This window comes from Ictidomys tridecemlineatus, chromosome 15, assembly GCF_052094955.1.
Source record: "Ictidomys tridecemlineatus isolate mIctTri1 chromosome 15, mIctTri1.hap1, whole genome shotgun sequence".
Classification (NCBI taxonomy): domain Eukaryota; kingdom Metazoa; phylum Chordata; class Mammalia; order Rodentia; family Sciuridae; genus Ictidomys; species Ictidomys tridecemlineatus.
In genome coordinates this window covers 59716607-59739032 of record NC_135491.1, presented here as the reverse complement: position 1 = coordinate 59739032, position 22426 = coordinate 59716607, and the positions used below count along the sequence as shown (strand labels likewise).

The 22426-nt window shown below is 66.7% G+C and overlaps 1 protein-coding gene across 4 annotated transcripts in view; it reads right to left on the bottom strand.

Annotated features, from left to right (window-relative positions):
• Zfpm1 (zinc finger protein, FOG family member 1) overlaps positions 1 to 22426 on the bottom strand; it is a 56127-nt gene that overhangs the window by 15556 nt on the left and 18145 nt on the right. For all 4 annotated transcript variants that reach the window (XM_078032812.1, XM_078032813.1, XM_078032815.1 and 1 more), the window contains exons 2-3: positions 18681 to 18812; positions 16526 to 16654 (exon numbers count right to left, since the gene is read on the bottom strand). In XM_078032812.1, coding sequence (XP_077888938.1) covers positions 16526 to 16654; positions 18681 to 18812 — 261 coding nt within the window. The remainder of the gene's footprint in view (positions 1 to 16525; positions 16655 to 18680; positions 18813 to 22426) is intronic.

Below are 22426 nucleotides of genomic sequence, written 5' to 3'. Positions count from 1 at the left end.
AGCCCAGTCCCCGGGCCCAAGTGCGGCGGCGGCGGCCGGCTTCCTGGAGCCCCGGGCAGCTGCGGCCTTAATGGGCGCGATCATCAGGTAGCCGCTGCCTAATGGCAGAGATAAGGTGCAAATATGCCAGGAGGCCCGCGGACCGTCCACGGGGCCTTTGTCTTCCTCGGGCCAGATAAGATGGCAGCGGCCCAGCACCCGGAGGGAGGGGCCCCCTTATCAGTGCGAGGAGCCAGGGGCTGGAGGGGCCTCAGGGTGGGCTCCACTCCGCTCCTGTGGCCCGCCCCAGCCTCCACCAGCCCACCCAGGACGCCGGGGCCTGGCCTCCACAGACTCGGCACAGAGTGGACACTAGGATGGGCATCGTCAGGGTTGGGAGGAAGCCTGGACAGTACCGTGTGGTCTCGGGAGCACAGTGTCCTGCACTGATGAGGAAACAGGCCCTGAGAGGCCCCGGATGGCAGTGGGTCCAGGTGTACCCGACACCTGACGGCAGGTGGCCACGCTGTCCCTGGGTGGACAGCTGGGCTCGGCCCCTGTCCTGGCTATGTCTACGTCTCTGGTCCCCAGCGGCCGGCATCAGGGGACCCACGGGGGCTCACAGGTGCCCACTTGCCCATCAGTCTGTACAGCACCCCCCTCCGCCCAGTGAAGCACCCGTGTCCCCGGGCCCTGCTGGGGCCCTGCAGGGACAAGCAAGAGTCCCCACAACTCAGCATGTGAGGAGCGCGGCAGCTGGCCCGGGTCACCCAAGGGCGAGGTGTGGACAGTTCAGCCCTCTCTCCCAGCCTGCAGTGTCCACGGGCCCCTGCCTGTCACACCGCGGCCAGGAGAGGGCCCTGGGCCGGTCCTGCCCAGCCTGGTGGGGAAGTGCAAGAGGCAGAGCCGGGCCCCGCCTGCCACTCGGCCTAATCGGAGCCTGCGGCCATGGCCAGCCTCCCAGATAGCAGTGTGGCCAGCGTCTCCCACGGTGGCTGCCCTGCTTCCCGGGTATCAGCCCCACCAGGGAGGGCTGGTGCTGATAAAGACGGCACTGCCCCGGCCTGGGCAGGACCAGGGCTTGCTGGGGCCAGTAGAGGACGGGGTCCTGTGGAGCCTAGCTCGTGGGGCTGGGGACCTACACTGGTCATCACCATGCCCACCTCCCTGGCCAGGGTCCAGATGGGCCATCTGAAGGCTGTGCATTGACACGTCACCTCCTGTGAGTGGCCGCAGGGCCACACAGGCACCTGGACGTGAGGGGAGCACAGTGGCTTCAGCCTCAGTTCATCCCAGGGCCTTGTGCAGGGACAGCCCCTGCCACTGCCCAGAGGCCTTGGTGATGTTCAATGTCCTGTGCTCAGACTACCTCTCTGTCCCCTCAGTCCTGCCCCAGCCTCATCCAAAGCACCGTCCGGCCGCTAGAGCCCCGTGGCTCCTGGTGGCACTCTTCCCAGCCAGAGGCCACACTGCATCTGGACAGTGGGGCTGGCCGAGGCTGAAAGCTCCCAGCAGCTGGCACCTTGTGGGGCTCAGTCTCAGGCTGAGGATGGGCTGGGGACAGGTGCCGCCTGGGGGGAGCTGGCGGGAGACTAGTGGGCACAGATGGCCAGTGACCCTGGGGCCTGAGGAATGGCTGCAGCTCAGAAGGTGTGTGGGGCTCACGCAAGCCGCAGCCTCATGGGGCTGCAGCCAGTGACTGACGCCTGTCCCCCGATACCCAGCTGAAGACCAGGCGAGGCCTCTGCCCAGGAGTGCCCGTCCTGCCACAATCCCTGGCGAGTGAGTGCCTGGCCCGACTTATGGAGAAGGGGGGCTCAGAGAGGACAAGCAACCAGCCCCAGGGAGTCCAGCAGGTGTGGGGATTTGAACCAGAGCCCCAGCCCTGCTCACAGCCAGGACTCCAGACCCCCTGCCAGGCACTGTGCCGTCTTGTGGCTGTCCCCTCGGTTTCCCCGTCTGCAGACTGGCCTCCTCTGAGGTGGCCCAGCCTTTGCTGCCCACCGGGGGCTGGACCCCCACTCCAGGCGCAGCACCAGGACAGGGCTGATTCACACAGTTGGACAGTGTCCCTCACGATCCCAGAACTGCCCTGGGCTGGGCTCCAGTCTGCAGGCTTTGCATGTTGATGTGACGTCCCCGACCTGGGTCTCAAGCCCTGATGACACCCGGGACTGTGGAGCCCAAGACAGGCAGCTCCCTGGCCAAGCAGGGAGCCCTGGGCAGGGCCGGGCAGGATAAGCAGGCTGCAGCGGGTCCTGCCTCGCGGGCTGGTGCCCGTGTATGCTCCGCCCGAGCCTCCCCTCGCCCTGCACAGGCTGGCGTCCTAGCACCCCAGACACACAGTGGGTAAAGCCTGGGGCTCCTCTGCTGTGACCTTGGGCCACTGGGTCCTGTCCCTAAGGCCGGAGAGCCCTGATGCCGCTGCTGCACAGCACACAGTTCCCAGCCCTGGGGTGCCCGCTTCCCACGGGCACGGCAGCGGCTGTGGGAGGCCCAGGAGTGCCAGCAAGTGGCTTATGGTCAGGTAGCCAGGAGTGGACCAGTCGGACAAGACCACTGCGCACTCAGCCCCCCCTCCTCCCCGGCCTCCTCCCCCGGCCTCCTCGTCCCTGCTGGCGGCTGGCAGGCTGTGTGTGAGCTTGGGCTCCCTCCTGTACCTGCTGGGCCCTCTCTGCTGCTGGAATCGGGCTCTTGAGCACAACGTCCAGCTGCCTGAAGCCCCCGCCCTGAACAGTGGGCTCTGTGGTCGGCATGTGGGTGCCCACTGGTGCCCAGTTATCTAATCGGCCATCACCCCTGCCCGCCCCGCCCTGTGGCCCGCAGGCCAGCTGGGGAGTGGCCCTATCTCAGGGATCGCACTGTTTGCCTTTGATAGAAGTCAGAAAAAGAAAGAAAAAGGAGTGCGGGGGAGGGAGGAAAGTCCCAGGCTGGCAAGGTTCTAGAAGACTCTGGGTGTGGGCAGAGTGGGCATGCCTGGGAGGCCAGCAGGCAGACTGTGTGGACCCCAAGGACACCTGCTTCCACCCCGAACAAACATGAAAGCAAGGCCCAGAAAGGGCAAGCGACTCCCTAAGGCTACACAGCAGACTGGGAGGTGGGGATCAGCTGGGCTGAGTACTCCCTGGATCAAACCATACCTGAGCACCATGTCAGGATACAAAAGGGGCCTGCACTGGATTCCAGTTCTGTCCCTGTGGCCACAGCACCTCTGGAGAGGCCCTGTCCATTGCAGGCCACAAGCTCCAGAGTGACTATCGGGAGCAGCACAGCGTGGGAGAATATGGGGAGAGTGGCCATGTCCCCTGCTCTCCACTGAAGGCCTGTAGAGAGGCCAAGGACTTTCCCCAGGTTGTGTGTCCAGCAGGAAGCAAGCAGAGCGGAGCCCAGGCTGCTGGCCCCAACCCAGTGAGCGGGCGAGGAGGCTGCTCTGCGGCCCCCCACTCAGAGCTTCTGGTGCAGGGGCGCGAGTGAGCCCGGGCAGCGGTGGCCTGATGTGACCGCTCGGCAGAGCACAGGCCGAGGGAACTGCTGGCCCCCGACCGGAGCACCAGCAAGGGAGGCAGAGCCCCTCCAAGGCAGGGACTGGCCCTCGGAGAGCCGGGTTCCCACCCTGTCCCCAGGGGCCTGGAGTGCTGGCGGGAGGGTCTGTGTTGCCCTCCGACTGCATGCAAACACGGGTCAGCGGTCATCACTGAGACTCTGACCTTCATGCCATTTAGGATTCTAGCTGAGCTGGGAAACTGGACCCTGGGCTCCCGTAGGCCATGAGAGGCCTGGAGCCCAGGACAGTGCACGTCCTGCCCACCTGCTGTGCTGACCATCACGTGGGCATGCCTCATTCAGTGGTCAGTCTTGGTCACTATTATCAAGAGCTGGGTGCTGTGGACATGACCATGGACAGCCCACTACCGGATACAGTGCCCCTCGGCAGCGCCAACTGTGGCTCTCACCCGCCTGCCCACCTGGCCAGGTCTGCTCAGTGTCTACACCCTCTGGGCTGGGCCAGGTCTGCACCCTCTGGGCTGGGCCAGGTCTGCACCCTCTGGGCTGGGCACTGCCCTGGGTGGAGCTGGCAGGTGAGTGACAGTCTGAGAACCAGTGGCTGCAAGATGGTGCACAGCGGTGCTAGGGCTGTGGGTGGAGGTGCAGCGCTTGCCACGGCCTGGGCTGGGAGGGCTGGCCCACAAGGTGCTGCCTGGACGCGGGAGCCTCAGCAGCCCGGTCCTGCCTGTGTCCCAGGAGCAGTGAATCCCGTCTCAGGGTTCCAAGTGTGGGCACCTCCATGGGGCATTGGGAGCCCTGTCTCCCTCTGTGAATTGTCTGCCCCCTAGACCGCTGGCCCTTGAAGGAGGCCAGTCGTGCCTGGACACAGTGAAGTGGCTGTGCTTGGGGTTGGGCAGCTGGCTGGGCGTGAGGGCCTGGGCCTGTCCCTCTGCTCTGCCCACCCCCAGCCCTGGGAGCTGCAGAGGCTGAGCTTTCCAGGCCCAGCCTCCTGCTCAGGCGGCCCAGGAGGGGCAGGTTCGCCGTCCAGCTGCCCGTCACGGGCATCGTGGGGCAGTAGGCAGGAGGCTTGGCCAGGGTCTGGGGCCACTGGAGTCTGCTGCGGATGGTCTGCAGGGCGGGGGCCCGGGCTCTGCCCGCCCTGGGCCTGTGAACCCTCCCAAGCCCCGGGGCACCTGGGGCCAGTATCGATTTCTGACGCGACACCAGCCTGTGATATCGGCTGAACCCTGGCCCCAGTGAACGGCAGAGCGGGGTCCACCTGGGCTGAGCCGGCTCCACAGGGCAGGGCTGCTCCCTGACCAGGGACTGCAGGGGGCAGGTGGGGCCAGGCCCTAGCTCCTTCCAGAGGGGCCTGCTGGGCAGTGGGCCTTGCTGAGGTCCATCACCCTGACTGGGGTGGGACGTGGCCCCAGATACCTCCACAGCCTAGGGCAGCTGGTCCAGCAGGAGGAGCCTCAGGGCCCAGACCTGTGGCCCTCCACGGCCCCCTGGGCTCTGAGGCCTGGCCCTGGGCTGGGTGCCTGCTCCCCTGGCCCTCCTTGGGCTGTCAGGCTTGGGGTGTGAGAAGTGTTGCTCTGCTCTCTGGCCATTACCAGCCAGAGCGCCCAGCCCCTGCCCTGTGGGCCCATGTCCCTTCCTCTCCTTCGGCCCATCCTGGCCAGCCTGCCCTGTGCCCAGTGCTGGTCAGGGCAACCTGCTGCTCTGCTCACTTGCCCTCTGGGCCATTGCCTCTAAATAGGCAGGAGAGTGGGCTTGAGGGCCAGTGAGGGTCTGGTCAGTGGCCAGAGGTTCCAGGAACACTCCTGCCCCTCTGAGGCCTCAGGAGGGTGACAGTGCTCCCAGACCCCACAGCATGGGCTGGTCACTGGGCTCTGCCAGGGGAGGGTCCAGCAGAGTATGTCTGGGGAGCAGACTCTGGGGGACCAGGGCCTCTCCTCTGGGAAGAGCCATCCTGGTTCCAGAGGACCAAGTGGCTACTTCTGTGGCCTTAGCTCAATCAAGATGAAGAGATGGAGGGTCAGCGAGGCCCTGAGCACTTGGTAAGACGGGTGACTGGGAGCTCAACCCCAGGTTCCCCACAGGGCTGTCCTTCCTTGAGAGGGACTGGGAAGGACACCCAGGTGTGAGCAGGTCACTATCTGGGAAGGGGGGGCCTGGAGGGCCTAAAGATGGGTCCCGCCCCAGGCCCAGCCCTCTCCTGCTGTGCCTCTGCCAGGAACCTCAGGGGTCCCCGGGGCCCCCCAGATGGAGCATCCTGCCCGCCTGTCCCGCAGAGCCGGTGGTGGCCACTCCCTAAGGCCCTGAGCCAGGAGCAGGGCGCTGCTCCCCCACCTTAGCCTGCCCTGCGGGCAGCAGCCTAGTGCTGGCCAGAGCAGGGGCCTGTCCTTTCAGCCCACAGGGCCGAGCCCTTGGGGGGCCGTGGGCGAGGAACTGGCCACAGGCACAGGGTGGCCAAGGGGGCAGGAGGCCCAGGGAGGGGCTTCCAGGTCCTTCCTGTCCTCTCGCAGAAATTTTTCGGGATGAGAAGAAGGCAAAGCCTCCTCCTGTCTCCCTCGGGACAGGCTGCCAGGTCACCCGGCGCTGTCCACGGCCAGTGGTGTTTCAGGGTGGACTCCTGGAAGTCTGGGGCAGGTCTGGGCTCAGGCAGTCAAGTGCGGGCTCTCACTGGACCATGTGGCCAGGACGGGGTTGGGAATCCCACTGCACCTGCCCGAGGTGAGGGACAGGCCGAGACTCCGCGGCTCTGGGGACCGGGACGGCCAGCTGGGCAGGGGTGGGCAGGCCCCGCGAGACGTAGTAAGTCTGTGATAGCATCTCGCCTCGTCTCAGGCCCTTTCGTGCAGGATATGACCAGCCCTCGAGCCGACGGCGGACCCTTTGTCCCATCTCTGGGGACCGATCTTATCAGTGGAATCCACGGTCATCGTAATGGAAAAACGCAGCGAGGAAATCAAAAGTTACGTGGAGAGGGAGGAGCAATAAATAGACAAACAGAGCGTCCTGCGGCGGGCCGGCCGGGGCCTCAGAGGGCACCGCCGAGCCCTGGGAGGTGGTGGGCAGCCTGGGCCAGTCCATGCACCAGCCTGCCCCCAGGGCTGGCTCGAGACGCGTGCCACTGGCACGAGGGCAGTGCTGCTGTGACTGGGCAGGGTGGAGAAGGAGCCGGACGGGGGACCTGGGACCTGGGGACAGGGCCGAGCTCCTCCAGGGAGGGCCGCCAGCGCCCACTGGGAGGAGGCCGAGGTGTGGTGGGGCCCAGCACAGCCTGGGCAGCCAGGGCCTGACCTGAGCCCCGATGGGGAGGGTGCCCCACGTGGACACTGGCCCGCCTCTGCTGGCCTTGCCCATGTGACCCACACGGACCAGGAGACCAGAGCCTGGCCTGCACAGCAGACCATAGGTCTGCAGGACGTGAGGGGCAGCTGGAGGCAGGTCTGCGGGGCCAGGGCCCACGAGCGAGTCACTGGCAGTAACGGTGCTGGCCACGGTGACCCTGCAGGGACAGCCAGGCCTGAGGACAGCACAGTGGCCGTGTGGGGGTGGGGGCTGGGCCACTGAGGTGCTGCACTAGTGGCTGCAGCAGGGGCAGCTCACGGAGGGCACAGGGATGGCGCTGGTGGCACCGTGGGTGCGGTGGGGGGTGGTTTCCAGCTGGGCCCCATCTGTGCCCATCTTACTCCAGAAGCCACGACCTCGGAGGGGTGAGAGACACGCCCGGGGACAGCAGGGGACAGCAGGGGACAGCAGGGGTGTCTGGAGCGCAGCAGCGAGGCTCCCCCAGGCGGGGCCGGCCTGTGCACTGTCTGGGCCTGCTGTGGGGACAGCTGGCTGGGCAGGAAGCGGTGGGAGGGCGGAGGAGGAAGCGGCTTGATTAGCGCCCGTGGCCAAGATAGGCCGCCCTGGCCACAGATAGTGGCTCCGGAGGTGGGTGAGGTCAGCAGGCCACCGCGGCACGCAGCCAGGCCAGGCCTCTGCCACAGATATGCTCCCTGCTGGGCGTCCAGCTGTCCATTCACCCTGTCTGCATGGTGTCCACAGAGAGCCCCTTGGGACTGGGCCTGTCGGGATGGTTGCCAGGTCCTGGGAGAGGCCTGGGTCTCCTCAGTGCTGCTGCCAGGCCTCGGTGCTCTCCAGTCTCTGGGCCTCCCTGTCCCTGGCCTGTCCCATGGCAGCCAGTGGACCCTCCCCCGGGCGAGCGTGCCGGCTCCCTCTGCCCTGTGCTCCGTTCCCTGTCTCCCCGCCTGGCTTTCGGAGCCTGCTGCCCCAGCTCTGCCCGTGGGCGGCTCCCCGGGTGTCGGTGCCCCCAGCCTGCCGAGCCCTCATGCAGCGCGGAGGCCCGGGCGGTCCTGCTCCCCTGGCCCAGGGTGCCCTTCCCCGCGACCGTGGGCTGCAGTGTCCTGGCATCCTGGATGCGGCTGCCCACCTGAGCGCCCTGAGTGGCGGTGTGGGGGACAGTGAGGGGTCTGGCCGGGGCCCTGGCCCTTCCCACAGGCCCTGGACCCTGAGGCCCAAACGCCCTTGTTGAGGGCGGAGATGGAAGTTGGCTCCAGGGCTCAGGCAGCTGGCCGTCCAGCACCCCTGACCTACCTGGCTGAAGCCTGTGGCCTCTGAACTCTGATCCAAGAGCACAGGCGGCATGAGGCCCTGGCCTGAGCTGCCGTCCCTCTTTACCCTGCCCTCGGACTCCACCAGGCATCCTGTCACTGGCAGGACGGCCTTTCCAGCTGGACGCTGGCCCGTCGGTCACCTTCCCACACACAGCAGGGGCTCCTGGGGGCCGGTCTGTGTGGCCAACGGACCACGCGGCCCTCCTGCCCGGGCCCTCTGGCCTGTGTCCCCTGCGCACCCGGAGGCGGGCCCTCGGTTCTCCCTGCCCCCAGGGCGTGTGCCCCGCATCTGGGCGAGGAAGTGCAGGCTGCAGGACGGGCCCCTCCCAGCCTCTCCGTTTGCTGGGCCTGAAGGGCGGTCAGGGCAGGCGCCAGCCGCCAAGGGTCTGCGAGGAACAGGACTCTCCAGGGGGATTCAGAGTGGGTGGGGGCCTGGGGACCCTCGGGACACCCAGGAGAGGTGGCTCCCCGTCCAGCGGCAGGGCCTGGTCTCTGCAGCTGACCCCAGGCTGACCCCTGTCATCTGCCAGCGCCCCCTCCCCCGCCTGTTAATCTAAGACAAATAGGTCTATCGCCGGCAACGCCAGGCCCGCGATAACAAAATAGCTGAAATGATTTTTCCCACCCACACATGCTGGCCAGCATATCGGCCCATCTCCCGGGCTGTCCATCAGGACAGGCCGTCCTGCCTCAGCCGCCCGCTGCCCGATAAGGAGCCTTGAGGTTCACACAGAGACTCAGGGCCTGTGAGATTAGTCAGCCGGGCACAGCCCAGATAACGAGCCCGACGCCCGCTCACGCTCACGGGAGTTACCAGCCTCCAGCAGCCAGGGACCCGGGAGGGGCTCAGGACGGGGCCTGGGCAGGAAACGGACAGCAGACTCCTCTGGCCCACAGGACTGCACCTTTGCCCTGGCCCCTTCTCCAGAGGCAGCTGACCAAATGCCCCCAAAGCCCTTCAGAATCTTCACTTTATAGCCAAGAACTCAGGGCCTCAGTGGGGGGCAGCTCTGCAGCAGAGCACCTGGTCAGTGTGTGCAGGCCCTGGTTCCATCTCCAGCCCCATGAAGGAAAATCAGAACACGAGGTTCATCCTTGCTGTGCAGTCCCAAGCCCAGACCTCCCCATTTCTCCCATCCCCACCTGGCCTCTGAGGCTCCAGCCGCACCGTGCCATTTGAACCCCAGGCCCTTTGCATATGCTGGCTCTTGCACAAATGCCTACCCCACTCCAATCTGTCCTTGGGGCATCGGCTTAGAGATGGGGGTTGGAGCCCTCTTATGGTGCTACTATCCACCACAGATCACACTTGGCCTGACCTCGGGCATCCCCTCTGCTGACCACGGTTCCCAGGGACAGTTGCCTTCCCACCTCTGCCTTTAGGGTTGGGCTGGAGCCAGACAAAAAGCATCTCTTAGGGTCTGGCCAGTGCTGCCAGGAGTGGCCCAGGCCCTCAGAGGCCTGGTGGAAGGGACATGCCGCCCGTTCCATCTCTCCTCAACCCTGCCCAGCCCAAGCCCATGGGGTCTGGGGGAGCCCCTGCCTCGGCTCTGGGGAGCCCCACTGCACGCCCTCCACAGGGAGGCTCTCGTGACGGGCCCAAGGTCATGGCCAGCCCTGGCCAGCTGGGTCCTGCTCAGAGACGCAGCCATCTCCCACCTGTTGACCACACCCTTTCCTAGGCCCGTTTCTCAAGGGCCAGGCAGGAGACCCCCACCCTCAGCAGGCCCTCTGTGCTGACCCAGGCAGCGGGCCACTGCGGGCTGCTCAGGCGGCTCTCCCAGGGCCTGCCCCTCATGTCCAGAGAACCCTGGCACCGAGAGCTCTATCTAGGGGTGGTCAAGAGGATCTTCCTGGGTCAGGTGATGCGTCCCCAGAGCCAACCCTCTGGGCATGGAGTGGGCGTTTGGACAGCTAGGACATGTGCACCTGCACTGCACTCTGCCCGACCTCAGGGTGACCACATCCCAGTACCCTTCCTACAGGCCCTGCCCACCTCGAGGCTCTGCCCAAGTTCTGTGAACATGGACAGAGGCTCCCAGGAAGGGGCTTGTGGGCTGCAGGGACCCTGGCCGAGGCCCTGGCCACCCTACTCCTCCTGGGCCCTCCAAGTGCCACTTGGCAGAGCTGGCAGGGACCCCGTGGGTCTCCCTACGCCCATCCAGCTCCTCTGCTGAGGCCTCAGCTGACCTTCCCACCTGGGAGTCAGGGCCAGAGCAGGAGGGAGGCTCAGCCAGCACAGGTGGGTGGCGGGGGCACAGTCTGGGACCTCCGGGCCACACCAGGGACCTGGCCAGGCCTGCTCCTCGAGTCCCCTGCCCCTGGTCCCATGCAACTGGTGGAGGAGGGTGGCCAGTCACAGTCCCACTGAGGCTGGGAGGAGATCCTGGACCTCTGGGCCTGGCCTTGCTGGCCCCAGCCCCTTCATCTGCTACTGGACCAGGCCAAGAGATAACAAGTACTGCCTCAAGACAGAGGCCAGCAAGGGCCAGGTGGTGAGGGCCAGGTGGTGAGGGCCAGGTGGTGGGGGTCAAGGTGGTGAGGGCCAGGTGGTGGGGGTCAAGGTGGTGAGGGTCAAGGTGGTGGGGGTCAAGGTGGTGAGGGCCAAGGTGGTGGGGGTCAAGGTGGTGAGGGCCAAGGTGGTGAGGGCCAGGTGGTGAGGGTCAAGGTGGTGAGGGCCAAGGTGGTGGGGGTCAAGGTGGTGGGGGTCAAGGTGGTGGGGGTCAAGGTGGTGGGGGTCAAGGTGGTGGGGGCCAAGGTGGTGAGGGCCAAGGTGGTGGGGGTCAAGGTGGTGGGGGTCAAGGTGGTGAGGGTCAAGGTGGTGAGGGCCAGGTGGTGAGGGCCAGGTGGTGGGGGTCAAGGTGGTGGGGGTCAAGGTGGTGAGGGTCAAGGTGGTGAGGGCCAAGGTGGTGGGGGTCAAGGTGGTGGGGGCCAAGGTGGTGAGGGTCAAGGTGGTGGGGGTCAAGGTGGTGGGGGTCAAGGTGGTGAGGGCCAAGGTGGTGAGGGTCAAGGTGGTGAGGGCCAGGTGGTGAGGGCCAGGTGGTGGGGGTCAAGGTGGTGGGGGTCAAGGTGGTGGGGGTCAAGGTGGTGGGGGCCAAGGTGGTGGGGGTCAAGGTGGTGGGGGCCAAGGTGGTGGGGGCCAAGGTGGTGGGGGTCAAGGTGGTGGGGGTCAAGGTGGTGGGGGTCAAGGTGGTGAGGGCCAAGGTGGTGGGGGCCAAGGTGGTGGGGGTCAAGGTGGTGGGGGTCAAGGTGGTGGGGGTCAAGGTGGTGGGGGTCAAGGTGGTGGGGGTCAAGGTGGTGACGTCAAGGTGGTGGGGGTCAAGGTGGTGGGGGTCAAGGTGGTGGGGGCCAAGGTGGTGGGGGCCAAGGTGGTGGGGGCCAAGGTGGTGGGGGTCAAGGTGGTGGGGGTCAAGGTGGTGGGGGTCAAGGTGGTGGGGGTCAAGGTGGTGGGGGTCAAGGTGGTGGGGGCCAAGGTGGTGGGGGTCAAGGTGGTGGGGGTCAAGGTGGTGGGGGTCAAGGTGGTGGGGGTCAAGGTGGTGGGGGCCAAGGTGGTGGGGGCCAAGGTGGTGGGGGTCAAGGTGGTGGGGGTCAAGGTGGTGGGGGCCAAGGTGGTGGGGGCCAAGGTGGTGAGGGTCAAGGTGGTGGGGGTCAAGGTGGTGGGGGTCAAGGTGGTGGGGGCCAAGGTGGTGGGGGCCAAGGTGGTGGGGGCCAAGGTGGTGGGGGTCAAGGTGGTGGGGGCCAAGGTGGTGGGGGCCAAGGTGGTGAGGGTCAAGGTGGTGGGGGTCAAGGTGGTGGGGGCCAAGGTGGTGGGGGTCAAGGTGGTGGGGGTCAAGGTGGTGGGGGTCAAGGTGGTGGGGGTCAAGGTGGTGAGGACCAAGGTGGTGGGGGTCAAGGTGGTGAGGGTCAAGGTGGTGAGGGCCAAGGTGGTGGGGGTCAAGGTGGTGGGGGCCAAGGTGGTGGGGGTCAAGGTGGTGGGGGTCAAGGTGGTGGGGGTCAAGGTGGTGAGGACCAAGGTGGTGGGGGTCAAGGTGGTGGGGGTCAAGGTGGTGGGGGTCAAGGTGGTGGGGGCCAAGGTGGTGGGGGCCAAGGTGGTGGGGGTCAAGGTGGTGACGTCAAGGTGGTGGGGGTCAAGGTGGTGGGGGTCAAGGTGGTGGGGGCCAAGGTGGTGGGGGTCAAGGTGGTGAGGGCCAAGGTGGTGAGGGCCAAGGTGGTGGGGGTCAAGGTGGTGGGGGCCAAGGTGGTGGGGGCCAAGGTGGTGGGGGTCAAGGTGGTGGGGGTCAAGGTGGTGGGGGCCAAGGTGGTGGGGGCCAAGGTGGTGGGGGCCAAGGTGGTGGGGGCCAAGGTGGTGGGGGCCAAGGTGGTGGGGGTCAAGGTGGTGGGGGTCAAGGTGGTGGGGGTCAAGGTGGTGGGGGTCAAGGTGGTGGGGGCCAAGGTGGTGGGGGTCAAGGTGGTGAGGGCCAAGGTGGTGGGGGTCAAGGTGGTGGGGGTCAAGGTGGTGGGGGTCAAGGTGGTGGGGGTCAAGGTGGTGGGGGTCAAGGTGGTGAGGGTCAAGGTGGTGACGTCAAGGTGGTGGGGGTCAAGGTGGTGGGGGTCAAGGTGGTGGGTCAAGGTGGTGAGGGCCAAGGTGGTGGGGGCCAAGGTGGTGGGGGTCAAGGTGGTGGGGGTCAAGGTGGTGGGGGTCAAGGTGGTGAGGGCCAAGGTGGTGGGGGTCAAGGTGGTGGGGGTCAAGGTGGTGGGGGTCAAGGTGGTGGGGGTCAAGGTGGTGAGGGTCAAGGTGGTGGGGGTCAAGGTGGTGGGGGTCAAGGTGGTGAGGGCCAAGGTGGTGGGGGTCAAGGTGGTGAGGGCCAAGGTGGTGGGGGTCAAGGTGGTGGGGGTCAAGGTGGTGGGGGTCAAGGTGGTGGGGGTCAAGGTGGTGACGTCAAGGTGGTGGGGGTCAAGGTGGTGGGGGTCAAGGTGGTGGGTCAAGGTGGTGAGGGCCAAGGTGGTGTGGGCGTGGACCCTCACAGCTCTGTCCAGCCTCTCGTTTCTACTGGCCTCACCTGGGGAGGCTGGGGGAGCGGGACACGGTGTGTCCCCACTGCCCAGGACCTGGCTGCTGGGACAGCAGTGGCAGACTCTGGTTATGGCTCTTGGCCTCTGCGTGTCAGGATTCACACAGCCACCCCTCCATCACCCCAGTCCCTTCAGAAAGAGCTCACGCCTCCCTTCCTGAGCACCCTCTCCCTTCCAGGTGGACTCCAGGCTCGGGGTCAAGGGAGACCAGCTGGTGGCCAAGCAAGAGTAGCCCTGGAGCCCAGGGCCAGGAGAGGCTGTGCCACGCGGGCCTGGCGGGGCCCTGCTCCAGTGCTGGCTCTGCTCAACCTCAGGTGCACCAGGCCCACCCTGTCCCCACCGCCCCTGCTCAGGCTGGGACCTCCGTGCCCCAGCGCTGCGCCTGGCCCTCCTGGGGCGTCTGACGGCAGGATCCCGTCTCCCCCTGAAGGGCTCCTCACGGTCATCCTGGGGATGGCTGCTCTTCACCCAGTGCACTGAGGGCAGGGCTGGCCTGGCCACCCCTACCCTGTGGCACACCTCAGCCCGCAGCAGCCTGTGGCCCCAGGCAGGGCTGCCACTGACCCTGCTCCCAGAGCAGGACATTGAGGCCACACTTTAGTGTCACCACATGGCTGGTTCTGCTGGAGGCTCAGATAACTGCTGCCATAGGGAGCAAAAGTGGCTTCCCCTGCCTGCGGTCAGCTGTCCAGGCACGAATGCAGGGTGTCCGCAAACCTGCCTCACACTCCCACGCCCAAGGCAGCCAGGGTGTCACAGGTGGATGACGAGCCCGAGGGCCCTAATAGATCCCCTCATCAGAGTGGTACAGAGCAGGAGCCTGAGGTCCAGAGAGGCCAGCAGCCTGCTTGAGGGCACTCAGCAAAGCTGGGCTCCAGGGCCTGGCTCCTGCCTCAGATTCACCCGCTGCTCTGGCTCGAAGCTGCAGTGCTCAGGAGCGACGCCATGCAGGGGGCAAGGTGCAGAGCCTGATCCTGGAGTCCGAGGCCACAGGCCCCAGGTGGGCAGGAGGGCACGGGACCACGGTGGCCACCCGCATGCCCCAGGAGCAGCACTCGAGTGTCTACAGAGCCCTGGCGTCCGAGGCCTCACTGTGCTGCAGTGTGAGTCCCCGGGGGGCTTCGGCCATCTGATCGAGGGCGGGACCACCAGGAGGCCACACTGCACGGCAGCCCTGAGAGGCAGGTGTCAGGACGTCCAGACAGCGGAGGGCAGCGTGGACAGTGCACCTCCTGAGAGCTGAGCCCTGGACACCGGCTCTGGGATGTGACAGGCCCAGCGTTGTAAGTCCCTCCGGCAAGCCAGCGGATGCGAGGTGCACTGGAGTCCCACAGCCCTCCATAGAGACTGGCGGAGGGGCCTCTAGGGATGGCGCCCAGGTCAGGGGGTGCCCAGCCTGCACTGCAGCAGGTCAGGGGTCAAGGAAGAGACGGGGGAGACGGGGCTCGCACAGGACTCCGCAGAGTGGGGCCTGGGACAGAGGTGGGGCACCTTGGAGAGCCCGGCAGTCTGCAGGGCCAGCCACCGAGCTGGGCACTGCCCTCAGGCCCTGACCCTGGTGAAGCCCCATGTCGGCATGGGCGGCCCCGAGATAAGAGCCCACTGAGGCCCCCGGCTGCCCACCAGGCGATAAGCGCAGCCTGTGCGGGGCCTGATAGGCCGCGGCCACTGCAGCGGTTGGCCAGTGGCTGCTTATCAGCCCATCACTGCACAGAAATTCGCATCTGCGGGAGCCGACAGGGCGCCTCCAGCCCAGAGGATGCAAATAGCGCAGGAAACTCGGGGGCGTAGCCCAGCCCCAAACCACGGCTCACCGCCACCCTGGCCCAGCCTTCTGCAGACCGGCCTGCTGCCTGAGGGCTCTGACTGAGCAAGGGGACAGCCGATGCCCACGTGGCTGGGCAGGGAGGTGCCGAGGACAGTGACGTCCACTAGCCGGGAGCCTGGGCTTGGGGCGCCGGTGCTCTCAGACACTCCTTCTCCATCCCGCGCGGGGTCTCCTCCAGGAGGGGGGGCAACACTGCTGGGCTGCCCAGTGGCCATCGGGGCCCACAGCAGGCCATGCTGGCTGAGGGGATGCAGGGCGGAGGGAGGCCAAGAGGCCCATCTCGCCACCCACTCAGGACGGGGAAACTGAGGGGAAGCCGGGCAGTCTGAGCGCAGGCCTGCTGCCCACCCCTGGCTCCCTCCTGTGAGGGGAAAGGTCCGCGTGGGACCCTGGGCTGTGAGACCCGAAGCTCTAGGCGTCCCCGAGAGGTTTCTGTCAGGTCACCCGGCCCTGCCCTGCCCGTCACTGGCTGGAGAGCCCTGGGGCCGCTGGCTGCGAGGACCCAGGGCCGCCTGGCCTGGCACCCTGCTCCTGGGCGGCCCCATACCCCTGGGGTGGCGCAGTGTGTGGGCCTGGTCTCCACGGGCTGTGGGGCCACCACCCTGGTGTAGCCCCCAGGCCAGCACCCCCGTGCACTGGCCACCCTGCCCACACGGGCTGCCATCCGTCAGTGCTCTCTGGAGAGCCCACGTGTCCCACCAGGAGGCCTTCCTAGCCTCGCTAGCCTGGCCCCTGGGCCCCTCTGCCTCAGCAGAACCTTCCCGATGGCCAGCACGGCCAGCCTTTCTCCTCAGGTCGGCAACTGCTCCGGCAGAGCCATGAACGGCCCAGCGCACCCAGCCCCGCGTGCGTGGCAGGTCCTCTGCAATCGCCTGTGGTGGGCAGGGCTCCCCTCTGGATGCCCGCCTTGCCCGAGGACCTCACCTCTCGGCCTCCCTCCCTGGCCGGCCAGCTCTGCAGGAGGCCTGGAACCCACCCTGAATGCACTGCTGGGCCCAGTGCTTATTGACCGGGCAGCAGCGCCTGGCTGCTGGCCTGTCCTACAGTCACAGGTCTATGGAATCTGCCAGTCCTGGAAGGGTGGCCACAGGGGACGTGTTCAGGACCTCTGAGGTCAGAGCTTGGCTCTGAGTGAGTCGCAGGGCAGGGGTGACGTGACCAGCCCTCGGGGACTTCCAGGCCCAGGCCTGTCCCAGTTGGCAGCCAAGCTGTCCTGGGTGGGGCTGCAGCCACTCAGGGTTGGGGTCCTCCCCTGCCCTACCCAGGGCACTGCAGGCTTGGAACCCAGCCCCTCTGTGGTGAAGCCTGGGCCCAGGTGGCTCTAGACACGCCCTTCTGAGTCCCTTCCTGGGGACAGGGTTTCTGCCACCACCACATGCTCCTCGTTCCCAGCCAGGTCAGACCCGTCTTCCAGACTCCTGCAGGTGACTCTCTGCCCCCGTGTGGCTGGGATCCAGACACCACCGCTACACGGCCAGCTGCACAGGCCCCATGGACCTCCACAGACTCCAGAAGCCGGCCACGGCTGCCCTGGGGACCTGCTGCTGGTTACCTGGCCCACTCCAGGGGCTGGCTGCTGCCGCGGCTGCCTCCTGAGACCCGGTCTCTGGCTCCTGCTCCTCCATCTCCTCGGGGCCTCCTGGGGACGTGGGGGTCGTTGGCTCTGGGGGTGGATCTGTGTCTGCAGAGGGGAAAACACCATCACATCTCTGCCGAGCCACCCCTGGGCACCGGGCTGCCCTTCCTGAGGCCGGGAGGGAAACTGAGGCCGCCTGGCTCGAGTGGAGAGGATGAAGGGGACAGCCCGCGTTCCCTCTGGGCCTTCGGAAACCCCTCACTAACTGCAGCTGCGACTGCCAGTCCAGCTGCTCTGGGTGACTAGAGCAGAGGCCACAGGTGTGCCAGGGCAGAGGCACGTGTGGCCCCCGGCTCCTGGTCTCTGCCGCCGGCGGCCCCTCCACCAGGCCCTGCACCCAATTCCAGCCCAAAGGGCATATTTGCCTTTCCAGCGGGGCCTGATAACCACCGGCCCCCAATCGATGCGTTCCCATAAAGCCCCCCGGGTGACGTCACACGCCCGGCAGATTATTAATACCCGAGATAAGGGTGTGATTAACATCAAATAAATCAATCACGCAGTATAAAAGTCCTATTATTTTTGGCTATAAATCAAAGTGGCTGGCATTTGAGCTCCAGCCACCGGGAGGGAGCGCAGGCCCGCCTGAGCGCATAGGCTCCGCGCAGCCTTATCGCGCCCATCGCCGCGTTATCACCGGCCGGTGCCAGGTGCAGCCCTGGCTGTGTTTTCCAGCTCCTGCCCTGGCCCCGCCCCCGCCCCCTGTGCAGCCCCAGCTCCCAAATCAGATAAAGGGCCTGGCTCCCGGAAGGCCGCCCGGGCAAAGTCCACGGCAACCCGCCACATGCCCTTTGGCAGGTCTTGCCCGGCCCTTCCATCAGCACCCCGTGGTGCAGATGGTGACAGAGGCCGGGCAGCCTCCGGGTGCTGCGGCTCCCAGATGTGCACAGCCCTGGGGCCAGGCCCCTCTGCCGGCTCTCCTGGGAGGGAGGGGAGTCTGGGTGAGCCCCGGGTGACCAGCCTGACTGGCTCCGACGTTGGTGGCTCTGGTGACCCCAGGGGCTGCCTGCTGGATGCAGCCATCTGGGCTAATGTGGGGGGACTCTGGCCTGGGGCTGTCCTGGGGACCCTGACACCTGGCCTGAGAAGCACTGAGGTGGGGCTCGCAGGGCAAAGGGCCCACTCTTGGCCAGGGACCAAGTCCGCCTGTGCCCTCCCGTCCCTCCTCGGCACCCAGCTCCCGCAGACCACCTGGCACCGGCACACACCCTGGGGTCTCTCTCCGGCCCCGACCCACCTGCACTCGGGTCATTCACCCCTCCCACCCTCCACGTGGCCCGGGTGGTGGCCACGTCACCGGGTCAGAGGACAGGGAGGTGATTCAGACTGCAGGGAACCGGCCTCCCTGGGGGCGCTGTCTTCTCTGGAGCATGGGGACATGCCCCCTCCTGTGCCTCCACCTCAGTGGCCCTTCTCCTGTTGCCCCTGCCCCTGAGCAGGCTCCTGGGAGTTGGGCGGGTTCACCTAGGAGGGCAGGTCCCCTCCAAGTCTGCACCAGCTGGAGCATCCCTCCAGCCCTGGAACCGCCAGCAGAAGGGCCAAGGAGCGTCTGGAGGTGCCGGGGCAGAGGCCAGGAGAAGGAGCCGGATCCGGAACTTGGAATGTGGGCGTCTGGCCAGTCCTAAGGCCCGAGACAAGTCACTCAACCTCTCTGAGCCTCACTCCTCCTTCTGTGGAGCGGGAGGTGGCATGTAGGGGGTTAACAGGAGGTGCTGTGTACTGAGCACCCCCTCTGTGCCCAGGCCGAGCAGAGCACCCAGTGAGCCACCCCTCAGCAGACCCCAGGGCCCTCCAAGTCCCCGTGTCATGGGGTAAACTGAGGCTGAGAGGGGGTGGCTTTCTCCAGGCCTCCATCTCCTGCTGGCCTCAGACTCCCCACCCACAGCACAAGGGCTGGGCTTGAGGCCACGTGCTCACCGTGGGTCCGGCGGTCCTCTCCTGGCTGCCCAGCCCCTCCCTCCTTGGGAGGCCTCTGCCCCCGGGGGTGGCTGGACCACAGACACCGTCCTGGGGCTGAGGCAACCGAGGCCCAGCCAGCGGGTGGGCTGGGGAGTGGAACACGGCATCTCACCTGTGCCGGGTGGACTCGGGGGCCTGGGCCCCCCCGCGGCCTGGAGCTCTGGTGCTGTGGCCTCCTGCCCTGTGAGGCTGCTCTCCGTGGCCTGGGCCTCCTCCTCTCTGGCCTCCATGTCTCCGAGGGAACCTGCGGACACAGCCCAGGGGGTTCAGTGAGGAGAGTGGCCCATCTGGGTGCAGGCACGGGCTCCATGCCTGGGTAGTGTTGGCCCGGGTTGTGGCCACCTCACCCTGGGCAGGGGCCAGCCGCCATTGAGGTCAGAGGTCCCCGAGACCTGTTCCACCTACTCTGTCCAAGCCCCGAACAACTCCCAAGCCTGGGGCTGGCCCTCCTTGCTGTCCTGACCTCCACTGGCAGATGGACTCCACTCTGGCCAGGACAGGGTCCCTCCCCTCCTGTGCCTCTTCCCACCCGATGGCCCTGCCCCACTGAGCAGAAGCTGCGGGGACAGGGCCTCTTCTGGGTGGCCTTTGGGGCCAGCGCTCCATCCCACAGACCCACACTTCTGGCCCCAAGGCCCCAACACCCATCTGTGGTCTCTAGGAGGGACACCTGCAGAGAGTCCCTCCTACGTCCAGCACCCCCTACGTCCTGCTGTCTCACAGGAGCCCCCGAGGCTGGGGACTCACGCCCAGCGGAGGAGATGCCCAGTACCTGGGGGAACCACCAGCCACGGACAGGCCCGGGCCAGCCGGGGTGGGGGCAGGGGACAGGAGCCCCTCAATGGGCAGAAGTCATCCCAGGGGACAGGTGCTCAACCCTGAGTGACCATGGGGCCTGAGGGCAGGGCGGGGGTGCAGCCCATGACATCAGGCGGAGGTGTCAACTGTGTGATGGCGAGGACGAGCCCCAACCCTACCTGGCCCTGGCCTGGATGCCTGTCCATCCCTGAGCCTGTCCATCACTGGCCCACACCACTCGTCCCCTGGTCATGGAGGAGCTGTGGAGCCTCCTGACTCACAGACACCCACTCAGGGTGGCTGAAGCCACAGACCCCACCACAGCCAGGCCCCCGCCACCAAAGGAGGGGAGTCAGGAGGGGTCAGGGGCGCGGGACCAGGGCAGGGCCAGGGCAGCACCCGCGCTCTGGCTGGAGAAGCCCGGGGCGTGGGGCTGGCCCGAGGGCGGGCTGTCCCGGAGGCTGAGCTCCTCCCTGGAGACGGCGAGGGGCAGTTGGGAGGCCGCCGGGACCTGCTCCTCTGTGGCTGGGGCTCCTGACCCTCATCCTGAGGGTCAGGAGCCCCAGCCACATGCCTCCCCAGTCTGCCCTCACTCACGGCTCCTCCTTCCCGGAGACGGGGCTCACGGAGGGGGATACAGCCAGGCCCACGCCTGGCCACAGTCCAGCACGGCTGCCCACTGTGGGTCCCTGATGCTTGTCCAGGTCAGGGGACAGATCTCCAAGGGCTGGGACCCAGGGGCCAGTGTGGCACGCTCCAGGCCCACCCTGAGGCCTGCAGTCCCAGGAGGGTGGGCAGCTGTGGGGACTCCACTCTCATGGTAGGTGGAGGGCAACTGTGACCAAGGCTCCACCTTCCCGCCTCCCGCTGACCTCGAGGGCCAGCCATGTTGTAGAGTGAGGGGACACACCCCGGGACACTGCCTGGGACTTCCAGGCGTGGCAGAGACAGACAACCAGGGTGGTCTCCCTGGAAACAGCAGCCCATTACAGGAGCACAAGCAGGCAGGGTGCGGAGAGGGTGCCAGGGGGCTGCTGCCACAGGCCCCGGGGGCAGGGCCTGAGACAGCCCCAGCATGATGCTGACCGCGAGCCACGGGGGAGAGCCTCGTTATCCTGGGGCTTGGGGAGCCATGGCGGGTCTCAGGGAGAGCATGGTGAACCTCTGGACACACTGGCTCAGCCTCCAGGGACGCCTCGGAGCTGCCATCGGTGTGCCCACAGGGCAGGCCTGGATGGGCAGTGGGCGCACCCCAGAAGGTCCACCTGTGCCCAGGAGGCCGGGCCTGACCTGTGTGGCCCTGCTCCATCAGTGCTGCAGTGGAGGCCAGCAGGGCCAGCCCGGAGCAGACACACCCTGCAGAGGGCCAGAAGGCTCTCGCTGCCCAGGCCCTGGCAGAAGCCCCAGGCCCCTCGAGAGCCGCGTCCCTCCTGTGCACAGCTGTGGAACCTCAGGGCCTCTGTCGCCTGCTCTGCAAATGGGGACCAGGGGGCCTCGGGGAACAGAGCTCGGGGCGGGGGTGTGCGTCAGGCACCCCAGCCCTGCTCGGACCCCAGGAAGGCAGCCCGACTCGGGGCCCAGCCACACGGGCCTCAGATGCCCGGGGCGGACTGGGCAGGGTCTCCACTGGGGGAACAAGGGCACTGCTCTGCACAGGGCCCAGGAGACGGGCGGGGGAGAGACCGCCGGCCCCACACTGAGCCCCCAGTGGGCTGTGGCGTGGCAAACCCTGCCCCCGGCCCTCTCGGCCTCCTGGGAGCTGGAGTCCCAGCTGGCATCGTCCTTCCAGATATGAGAGCTGTCAGGTGGCCAGGCATCGGCAAACCACAGCTGGATGCTGCTGCCTCCCACAGAGGCCCTGTCCCTCTGGGAACCTTTACGCTACTCAGAGACCCCAATAGCTGGGCCAGGCTCACCCATGGCCAGGCAGGTGGACAGATGCTGACTGTGTCCTTGCTGTGTGACCTCTGGCCAACTACTGTATCTCTCTGTCTCTTTGGTCTCCTGGGCTACAAAGGGAAGCCACCCCAGCTGCACCCTGCAGAATGAACGTGCTCCCACCTGTTCAGTGTAGCTCAGGGTGCCTGTGGTAAAGGCTCCGTGAACACCAGCTGTCACTATCGCTACACACTGCCACCCGTGGCCCAGCAGAGCCTGAGGCAGGGGAGGCACACGTGGTGTCATTAGGCACCTCCCGTGACCTCCGGCCCCCGCAGCACCGCGAGATCACCCGACAGTCTTCATCTCCGATGGGGAAATCAAGGCACGGGGTTTGGTGGACAGATGGAGGGGGAGGTGTGCAACGTGAGGGGGGCCAGAGAGGGTGGCGGGGGAGTGGTGGCAGGGGACACCTGCGGTGGCAGGGAGGGTGGAGGGAAGGCCGGATCCTGAGGCAGTCGCACCACCCCAGTTCCCCCCCCCCCAGGAGAGCTGAGTCACACCACATCATGGGTGAGCAAACAGGCCTGGCAAGGTGACCAGCTCGCTTGTGGTCCTCGGGAGGAGGGGACCTGGGGCACATCTTCAGGCCTGTCCCCAACACTTTCCCAGCCTCAGTGCTGCCTGGGGCCACACCCCCTACCCTGAGTGCCACGGGCAGCAAGGCGGACGCTGACCTCATGGCCTGGCTGGGGCCCAAGGCCACACACCTGCCCAGGGGACATCCTTGGGTCATGACAGTGGTCACCAGCAGCTGGGTGGCTGGGCGTGGCCCCCGTGGTGCCCGGAGCCCCTGGTTATCACAGTGAGCAGACGCCCGCGCGCCCATCCGTCCCCTGCTCATTAAGCCGGACGCGGGATTGGAAATGGAAACATAATAGCTATTTGATTGGGGTGAGATACTTTGCATATTGGCTCAGCACTGATAGCGGGATTTCATCAACTCCCTGTTTTCATGCTTTAGAACTGAATTAAGGAGCAGCTCCGTACGGGGGCTCGTCCCCACTCCCTTCCCAGTCCCCGCTGGCCACCAGACGCGGCCTCCTCTCAGCTTTGGGGGTGGCGTGCTGAAGCCGGTCGCCGGTGGGGAGGATGCCCCAGGCTCCCGGGGCGGTCCCCAGG